The sequence below is a fragment of the Lytechinus pictus genome, chromosome 2 (assembly GCF_037042905.1).
Source record: "Lytechinus pictus isolate F3 Inbred chromosome 2, Lp3.0, whole genome shotgun sequence".
In the NCBI taxonomy this organism is placed as follows: Eukaryota; Metazoa; Echinodermata; class Echinoidea; order Temnopleuroida; family Toxopneustidae; genus Lytechinus; species Lytechinus pictus.
The window spans coordinates 47,299,730-47,310,453 of NC_087246.1; the positions used below are offsets into that span (position 1 = coordinate 47,299,730).

At 36.5% G+C, this 10,724-nt stretch overlaps 1 protein-coding gene across 1 annotated transcript in view; it reads left to right on the top strand.

The window, feature by feature from the left end:
* Nucleotides 1-10,515, top strand: part of LOC129278698 (metabotropic glycine receptor-like) — a 36,061-nt gene extending 25,546 nt beyond the window's left edge. Inside the window, exons 4-11 of the mRNA XM_064094967.1 lie at nt 321-492; nt 1,243-1,311; nt 3,144-3,256; nt 3,790-4,004; nt 5,061-5,205; nt 6,505-6,607; nt 7,046-7,171; nt 8,804-10,515. Of these exons, the coding sequence (XP_063951037.1) occupies nt 321-492; nt 1,243-1,311; nt 3,144-3,256; nt 3,790-4,004; nt 5,061-5,205; nt 6,505-6,607; nt 7,046-7,171; nt 8,804-9,610 (1,750 nt within the window). The 3' untranslated portion in view covers nt 9,611-10,515. The remainder of the gene's footprint in view (nt 1-320; nt 493-1,242; nt 1,312-3,143; nt 3,257-3,789; nt 4,005-5,060; nt 5,206-6,504; nt 6,608-7,045; nt 7,172-8,803) is intronic.
* Nucleotides 10,516-10,724: the final 209 nt, after the last annotated feature.

Sequence of the window (10,724 nt, forward strand, 5' to 3'; positions counted from 1 at the left end):
TGAAATATGATATTATTTTCAGAATATTATGTCAAAACCTATCACAAAATTGGATCTTTGTCACAAAAATTTTGAAATTTTTGCTCGCTCGCTCGCAACTTTTAATAAATTTTGCCGGATACGTCATATTTCGCCTTCTCAAAATTTTCGGCTCATAACGCCTCTGAGTGAGAGGATTATAGTCTCCGTGGTCGCTAGGTTTGAATAATTCTATTTGACTGGGTCATGAATTAATACTTTAAGTGATCTTGTTAATGTTTCCTTTTCTCTCTACAAACTCCTCATGAATATCAGATTTTGTAATATCTTTGAACAAACAGTGCCTTTGATTGCCTGCCTTGCCAGCCCGGTTGTGATGAATGTGACGATGACAGCCCGTGTTTGGTTCGTCCCAATACCACGTTAAGATGGTGCTTCCTTGGGGCCAACCTCATCTGTATAATTCTTCTCGTTGTATTAGGGATATATACCTACCGCCATCGTGAGATCAGGGTAAGGGAGCAATCCAGCTTGTTTTTGCTTCAAGACGCATGACGGACTCAAGAACATAGAAAATGTATTGTCAAATGCCCTTCATGACAAGGAACAACCAGGACGTCTTTGTCGAAAATCACAACAGTATCAGGGTTTGTCCCGGAATATTTGCTTTTTTTTCGTCAGCTCCGAAACTTAGGAAGAAATTGCTGTTCCAATTCACTAATTTTCGACAAAGACCTCCCAGCTGTTCTTTGTCATTTTACGATTTTTTTTTCCCCAATACATTTACCGTGTTCTTGAATCAGTCGTGCGACGCGGGGCAAAAACTCACTAATAGTACTGTAGAGCATTAGCGTACCCGAGGGAGAGATTTTTTTTTTTCACTGCAAAGGGCTTCCTAAAATGATGGTGACCATTTGTTTATTTCTTTTAATCGGTGCTGCTCCTTTAAGCTGAGATATGGTTTTCCTGATACGTCATATATTGCTGGACAGTGGTATAGCAACATTGTGGATAGTTTAAATGCCCCTTCCGATACGTTCATTGGGCAATATAAAGTGAAGTTAGGGGGGGGGGGGCATTGGGATCTATTAATAGTGAAGTAGGAATCGTAAAGTTCTGAAGATGATGGTATTGTCCCTAAATTATGTCTAGTTAATACATTCCCTACGTTGTTTATCTGTTTTGTTTTTGTTTTTACAAAATATAAATATATTTTGTTTTAATTTAACCAATCGTGTTGGAAATTTTCCTTTCAATATACAGATTTTTAAAGCAGCCAGTCCTGGGCTTTTGTATGTTATTCTTATCGGAACGGGGTTAAGCTACTGTGAGGTAAGATGTTAAGACGTCGATGGGTGTTTGGGTTAGTGAGGGTACACTGTTAAAAATCTGATTTTACAGAAAAAAAAAACAAGATTTTGCAGAAAGCAATCATTCTGTAATTAATAAAACAGGAATTTTTCTAAAATTTAACAGAACAGGTCTGTTTAAAAAGGGGAAAATGGTGTTTTATTTAAGAAAATTTGTAAGGTTCCATACACCAAATACCAATTTCCTGTGATTTTACATGATATAATGTAAGATTACGCAATCTGGTAAGATTACAGGTGTTCTCGAGACTCTGATGCAGGAACTTCTTTAATTTAAAGGGGAATCCAGCCTTGGCCATAAAATGTTGTGTTGGGAAGGAGAAAAATAAATTAAACAGAATGGTGAAAGTTTGAAAGAAATAGGACGAGCAATAAAAAAGTTATAGCTGCTTTAAAATTGAGATCACTAATACTATGTAGATTTCAAATTGGCAACTGGGTAAGTTAATTATGACAAGGGGCAAGGACAACTTTCCCATAGGCCATGTACTTTATTATCAGGGATTTGTGGTTTTCTCTTAAGTACCCATTCCCCTGGGGAAGTAATCTAAACATAACCCAGGTAGTATATTGTTTTATGTCCTCATGAAAGAAAAATATAATTTGAAATAAAACTTTGGGGGAAAATGAATTTTTAGCCAAAATATGTATTGGAGTACATGGAAGAGTAGTCCTTGCCTTACATCACTAGGACATCCCATATGCAGCCAATTTGAAGTCTCCATGGGTATAGTGATTACAATATTTACAACTTTTAAAAATTCATAACTTTCTTGTTGTTTGTCCAATATTGTTCAAACTTTCACCTATCAACTTGTCTGATTTTTCTTTTCCTTATAAAAACAAGTTTTTATTTGGGTTGGATTCCCCTTTAAGGATAAATTTTCTAACAGTGTAGGAGGGTGTTGTGTGTTGGAGGTGGATGGTATTTCTTAAAATAAAGTAGGAAAGGTACTAATTTTGAGTAGTAAGTAAATGCTGTCATTTAGCAGCTTTTCTAAAATATATTTCCCACTCCTCAATCAATACCATTACTTATTTTCTATCTCGGTTTCTGTTATTCACTTACTATAAGATTTGCGATTCTTGCTTCACCTTCCGGTACACGCGAATCGTTCTTGTCTGCCCTTGTCCAAAATATACTGCCCTTCCTTAAAAATCCCGGTGGCACCACTGGCCATGCTGGCTTATACCTTATTTTATGCAAGAGTGTATATCGTCAGCTCCATGGCAGTACCCAGTGGTAGTAAGAGGAAAGCGCAGTTACCCCTTCCCCCTCTTCAAAAGAAATCGGGCAGGATTTTTTTCGCTGAAAATATGATACGTCTACCCCCCCCCCTCCTGGAATATCTCTGGAAAATTATATGTTGGCCACGATGTGCCGCTAAAACTCTGAAATGAGCCACTTACCCCTTGATCTCTCCATCCAGAATTAGTTTTTTTGTTTTTCTACCTCCTTTTTCGTCATTCCAGTTCACTTTCTTAAATTCATTCATTCCTATGATTGCTCTTTTGATTATTTTCTCCTTCTAATCTTAGTTTTTTTCTGTCGGTATTCCCCCATTTTTTCAGGATTAGAACCTTTCTCGTTTTTTAAAAGTTATTACACAATATCGACTGACAAATTATTCATAAGTAGTATGTTCAACATTTGTCTTTATTCGTTTCACCAATCATCATTTCATTCAGCTATTTTACCTTTTGTTCTTTCATTAACTGGTCTATCTGTCATTCATTCATTAATTCATTCAGAGCATTATACAGTATAACTTTCTATTTCTACCTTCGTTTTAGACAATCATATCGATAGCGGCTCCGATAGGCCTAGTCTCGTGTCAAGGCCTACTTTGGTTTAGATACCTTGGTTTCTGGCTTGCCTATGGAGCACTTCTGTTCAAAACGTGGAGGTGAGACTGACTATTAACTATATTTTCACCCCTTTATCTATTTCCACTCTATTACTTTTACATTAATTTTTTGCCCTTACAAAAATTGCCTGATAATAAATGAACATTACGCTATTTTCTTAAATTGCTATCACTCGTTGTAACAGCTGAACTCATCCGCCCAGCGACCCCCCCTCGTTCAGTGGGGGGGGGGGGGGTCGCTTGATAAAGATTAGCTGAAATAGCAATATCAAGTCTCATTCTGTTGTTGTTATTTTTATTATCATTATTATTATTGTTGTTGTTTTTAATATTATTATTATCATTATCATTATTATTATTATTTCTGATTAAACTCTCCATTTGTTTTAATGAAGGAAATGAGATGTAAACTCTATTTCATCTTTTTTTGCTAACTGTTATCTTTACGCACTTATTTTGATGCACCTTAAACAAAAAATAAAATATTCTCTATAGTATAATCTGTCTCAATGAAAAATTATTGCCCCCTCCCCCCCCCCCCCCCTCTCCCTCTCCCCCTCTCTCTCTTGTAGGATCACTAAAGTTTTCACGGTTCGAAGCGCCAAACCCGTGCGCATTACTGACAGGAGCCTGTTCCTCCGGATTGGTATCCTGTTGGCGATTTTCGTGGTCTTTCTCACAGCCTGGACTTTTCTAGGCCCTTCAGAAGGTCAGCAGGTCCACAACCAAGCGGGACTTAAATACTTCCGGTGCTCGCAAAACTCATGGAATTATGCAAGCAAAGCCGGTAAATATCGCAGTAACATGTTTTAATCTTCTAGGCCTTTAATAGTATTCTGTAAACATTTCCTACGCATACTCTTTACGAAATTTCGATTTTGAATAAAAGACTTCATGGGTATTAACAATCTACGTTAAATAAGACCTTTCTAATGTCAGCCTTTGCCTTTAATATGGAAAAGTTTTATTTGAAAAATATATAAATCTCATTTTGTCCCCATGGTGCCCTGACGCCTGTAATCAGATTAGTGATCATTTATACTTAATGTTTTATACCGAGGCTAATAATGGTAATAACCGCTTATAACGAGCCATTTGTGAATCTCATTCTTATTAATATTTAACCAACCTGCATTTTGATTGCGTATTTAGTCGTTTGGTGATACTGCAATCCACCACTATCTGAGAATATATCAATTTAGATACTTTTGATAAAAAACACTATGCTTTGTAAATTGGACATTAAAATTAGAAACAGGTTTATCAAGTAATTAAACGGCCTCTATCAGTTTCATCATCATCATCACCATCATCATCATCAACAACATCATCATCATCATCATCTTTACCATCATCTTCTTCAACATTATCAATTTAGTCACCAAATATAAGTCTGACACACAATCAAACACTTTCAAGCACTGACGTACAGATCGGTGGGGGGGGGAGGGGCATGACCCCCCCCCCCCCCGAAAAAAGACGAAGAAAATCGATAAAGGAAAATGAAATGGGAAATGGTTCAAATATGATCATGTTTTCTGAATGTTGTCAAAATTTATTACGAAATTAGATTTTTGTATTTTTTCGTGACGCTACTGCTCTTTATAGCTACGACCCTGTTCGGAAATTCATATTTGTACAGTAAAGGAAAATAATGACAAAAGCGTTTCAATGGCATACATGTATGAGCATAAACGAACTGCCAAAAAAAATACATTATTTTGTTTTATCGACAAACCTAACCTGTTCATTAGGTGATGTTTCTCTGACCATATAGTGATTGATGGTTTTTTTTCTTGTACGATGCTTCTGAACATTTCTTTTGATTTTTGTCATTAATTAGGAGAACTGATCCTTCTCATTTGGGGGATGTACCTTTGTTTCAAAGTGAGAAAAGCTCCCTCTGCGTTCAACGAATCAAGATACATCAGCGTTTCCATATACAATGAAGCTCTCATCAGTATATTTGGAGCAGTCGTTTCCTTTGTGTAAGTGATAGGAAGTTTTCGTAACGGTATACGTAGACGCTTTCTGGAACGTGGAGAATCTATTGTCAAGTGCCCTTCATGACCATGAAGTCCTTTTCGAGGGTCGGTGCAGCAGTTTCGTCCATGACTCTGGACAAACGTCATTATTTTGTTTGCAATTTTTAGTCAGCTCTGAAACGGCGGACGGAATTGCTGTTCCGGTTCAGCGACCCTCGACAAAGACTTAATTGTGATTTGATATGCATTTTCAGAGCATTTGCGCCATTGCAGGATTTATTCCGCGTCGCTGAGTGAAATTTCGCTATCGTCTGACTCAAAACCAAGTTGGAAGATTCTATATTTCGTGTATACTGCAGCTCCATGTAACACCAGGTGGGTGTTTCATAAAGCTGTTCGTAAGTTAAGAGCGACTTTACGAACGACTGGTGATCCTTTCTTGTGGTACATGGTACATTGAATTGGCGATGGTTTAGCGCGTAAGATGGGTTTACCATTCGTTCTTAAAGTCACTCTCAACTTACGAACAGCTTTATGAAACGGCCCCCTGATATTGTATTCCTTTTGTTTTTACTACTTAAAAATATATTTTCACTCTTGTGGATATTTCTTTCCACATCCCGATTCCAAAATATATATAGGCATGATACTTCCATGAAAATGAAACCCTTGAAACTAGTTGAATTCATAAAAAAGAGAAAACTAAAAGAAACGGATCAATGGAAGTTTGAGAGATTGAGGAAGATTGAATGAATACGAAAAATATGAGCATTTGAATATTGAGATCGATAATGCTATTCACAACGCGACCAAGATCTGTGATGTCACACAAGTGCAACTTGCCCATTACTCAGAACATATTTCACATAACTATGTCATCTTTTATCTAGTCTATCACAAGGTTATGTGTTCTTTTCTAGGGAGGACAGGGAACACATGCTTAACAGGATGAATAGGAAGTCCTATTATCATTAGATTCAGTAAAAAAGTGTTCAAAAGGGAGAGTTGTACATTCTGTAACAAAATTTTTTTCGCATTGCTATTGTGGTGGGGGGGGGGGGGGGGGTCTCTACTGAGAATTATTAGTGTTCTCGATATTCAAATGCTCACAATTTTCTTTTTGTCTTGTTTGTCCATTTTCACTCAAGCAGGTCAAGATTTTGATGATTTTATTCTTTTCGGGTGCTTTCACAAGCTAGCTTTTCATTTGCTTTACAATTTTATATGTAACTTACTTGGACTACTTCTATCTTTTAAAATCCCCTTGTTCTTTGATTTCCTTTAATTTTGCTTTTTATCTAGGATTCCGGCAGAATTTGCAGGCCCTGATACTTTTCTCATAATCAATTTTTGTCGGCTTCATGCAACGTTTACTGTCATGGTGGCTCTTCTTTTCGTGTCAAAGGTTAGATATATTCCTCAAACTCGCTTGATTTCTTTGCCCGTTTTTTTTTTATGTCATAAAGTTTGTAAAGACATAATGTGAAATCTTTAAGAATGAGCCTAATGCATTCTTATTTTCAAATGTATCCCATTCACTCCCCAAAATAATGACTGCGCCACATAATTTTGTCTAGTGAAATATACATCCTAGCATTCGACAAAGTATATGAAATCATTGGACGCAACGTCAGATTTAGAACTGCGTTGCTTTGACGATGATTTATTTTTTATTTGTTATGTTTTTCATTCTATGGATTTAAAAGGATCTTAGTGAGGCCTTTGTTTATTCTCGACTGTTTTCATTCTTTTCCTTTTATTTCCTTTATTATAAGCCATTTTATAGCAACAACTCCTTCCCTTTAGAATTCCTTTGATTACTATCGTCCTGCTTTATTTTCAGATCTGCATGTTCTACCGGACCAATACTGACAAGAAAAAGGCAGAAAGCAAGAAGAGCCAGGTTGTTTTTACTATCGATAACTCTAGTGTGATTATTGACTTTTCTCATGAAAATCCAGAAGTGTCGGTAAGTTGTGAAAAACACAATATGAAATTATTACCAATATCAATGAGTCTATTCCATTTTTCAGATCGCTGGCGACACCCAGGCGCGGGTCGCAAGGGGCACAAACGGTCGATATGTACTGAATGCCTCGACCTGTGGATAATCATTACTCTTCATCATCTATTTTGAGGAAGCAACGCAATTTTAAAATTTAAAGAGTAAAAGGTGCTTGCTAAATAGTTTCCCAAGAATTTGTCCCCCCCCCCCTTTATACAGAGCCCGCCTCGGTCACCTAAACCCACATGATCATTTCATTTATATTGCTTTGTTCAATCATGTTTTACTCCTACGCAATTAGAGTATGACCTATACGATATAAATAAACATAACAAATATCTCAAATGCTTGGCCAGACTGATCCTTCACTTATCGACAAGCTTCTGCCATGTCTGTGTAAAGATAAAACGGATCCGTAGAATCATGCATCGTTGAGCAAATTCACATTAAAGACAATTATCTCGTTTCAAATATCACCAAAGCCATTTCCGAAATGTATTTGGTCAAATTACGTTTGTTGTTGTTGTTGTTGTTGTTATGGATTATCATTCAAGACTTAGTCTCCTCTTTCATGACTCTTGTCGTGCTTTGCATGGGTCGATGAACAAAATATTTGGAGGAAAGTTCGAATGTCCAGCCCTTCTAAATTCGGATTGCTAAATCCATTATGGGATAGAAAGAAATATATTGTTGCCCAAGTGTGTTCACAATTACATCATTTCGAGAAAAAGTATAATCATCGTTGTGTGAGCACACATTGAAAGAAAAGCGAAAGTCACTCTCGGTGTGGTATATGTTAAATTGAAAAGTGACTATTATTTCTAATATATAATCACTCACACATTACTTTTTGCATAGACGATAGTCAATAGGTGAAGTAACATTTCTCCTAACGTATTTTGCTCATAAAACCTTTTTTTTATCAAGAAGTTATTCCATTCGTACTTTTTAGTTCGATGTATTTGAATTAACAATTTTATAGGTTATTTTGTTTATATACCACAAAACTAATGAATTTTGAGCTTAAGTAGATTTGGCTTAAAAATCAGCGGAAAGTGGCAAATTGTAGATTGGTGCTTTTCTAAAAGATTCGAATATATATAACTGGCTGAATATATGTATAATGTATTTGATTTGTACATATTTAAAGGTATACTGCGGTATAGTTTTGATTTTCTTCATTCTTCGCTCACCCCCCCCCCCTCTATTTCACATTTGTCCACTTTCCCTCTCATTCTTTACCCCGCGATTTTACGCTAATCTTTGGCTTTTCCTTTGTAGTCTGATTTTTTTTAGTGTCCGATCTCCTTGATTACTAACTTCATATTACTTTAAGGAACCTGCAGACATTACAAGCTCTGCTTTTTATGCAGGTTCCTTCATATTTCACTTTATTTACTGCCATTCTATTTTGTATTTTGTATGTAATCAAATGTATTTCTTGTAATATGTTATTATTTTGCTATCTCTAAATTCAATTCAATTCAATATCTGACAGGACCCTCGATCTGGTGAGTGTCAAAATTACTCTACCACTCTGTGCATGCCGAGATTACCATTAGATTATTCTCCATTTTCTGGTCTCTTTCATAACAGGATGAATTGGGTCGACTTCAACAAGAAATAGTCGATATAAAAGAATTGATCAGTCTTGGTCTGGTCAACCAGTCCATCACCAACATCAGCAAGAAACGGGACATCAACGTTACATCGTCATTGCCTGATATCCCGACTTATCGCTCGCTCAGGGACGCCATCGCGAAGGACAACAACGTCCAGGAAACCGGCAGTGGAACGAGCACACCAACCTTCCTGAAGAAAGGTTCTAAAACCAGAGGACATGGGACGTCGAAAATCTTACAGGGGTTTTCGGCTAGTAGCTCGAGTCCATCGAGGTTGTTAAATGTGTCGTATGGGAGTCCGGAGGTAAAGGAGGGTGTGGTCAATCCCGGTATTGGTGAGAAGTTTGCTCAAATAGATTCAGGGGTGATTACTGATGACATAGACGGGAATTCTGACGAGGTATTAGCTGAAGTGAAACAAGATTCATCAAGGCACTCTATAGAAAGATTACCTGAGGAAGGGGTTGGGAGAAATAGTTCCTCGGGCAGAAGGAGCTTTGCCATTAAAGATTTCAGAGAAGCAGCAGGTCTTACTGGGGAAAGCCAAGATGACACAGAAGCTTCATTAGCATTGACACAACGGATTGACCCATCAAGTTTAAAACAATTTTCACATCTAGGGGATGATTTTGAGCAGGAGAGCTTTTCACCTCTCAACATATATGCCTCCGTGCTTGCTGACAGCATACTGAAAGACAGTATCAACATCGCAGAACAACATACAAACAACCCTTCAATTTCTTCAAAAGATATCAGTGGTTTGCAATCTCAGCATTTATAGACTCAGTACTTGATATATTTACTGGAGGTAATTTCACTGTTTTCATGCCTTACAAGAAAAAAATGTATGGAACGATTTGGCGGCAGCGTATAAATAATCAACCAAATATCGATAACTACAATATCAAAACTCTTGAGAATGTGATTTGTATTCTTTTTATCTTTCTATCGTTTTTGGTTTAGAAAATCACAATCATGTCAGTTCTTAAAGTGTCTTAAATGTTTACCCGTTTATTCCATCCAATGTATTGTAACAAACATAAAATCATTCCATTTACGCCTTATTACGAAGTAAATGTTTACAGCTTATTCACACAGTGGACACTGTAAGAGTAAGGCCGGGTGCGTAAACTTTTGAGCATTTGAACAGTCACAGGCGTACACATTGGGCAACTCGGGGTGCCCCCCCCCCCAAAAAAAAAGTTTCTAGTCAAAAAGAAAAAAAGGGAAAGGGTGAAATACCGTATGACAGTGTTTTCTGAATTGTATTTGTCAAAATTTATCACGAATTAGATTAGTTTTTTTATTGCTGCATACGCCATGTCTGGCATCTCGTTTTTTTTTACTTAGTACGCCACTGGTAACAGTGTAAAGATATTGTGACACTGTAAGTTTGCACAGTGTGGTCACACTGTGGATTCTGAAAATATAAGATTCATGAAGCTTTTATACACTGTATAAAATTCTTCAATTATTATTTAGAGGGGTCCACATAATACAAGCACTGCTTTTTAGTGGATCCCTCCATTTTCTCAGAATTTTATTTTATTATGTTTATGATATTTTGCTTATATATGATACCTGTTCTGTTTTTACTTATAGAAAAATATCATATATTGTACATGCCTCAATTTATATTGTCTGTATAAGTTCATTGTTCTGTTGAAAATGAACTAAATTGAAATTGAAAAAAAAATGAAAAATAGACTCTGTCAACATGGTCAATGAGATTCAACAATTTATATTAAATTTAAACATTTTAACAGCTATGTAAAAATAATTTTACATTGCGATCCACACTGTAAACACTTTCACACACCGCGACACTGTTCTCTCCAGCAGGGGTACAATATCCTCCAGAAGTTCAAATAAACCATAAACCATAAACCATGAAA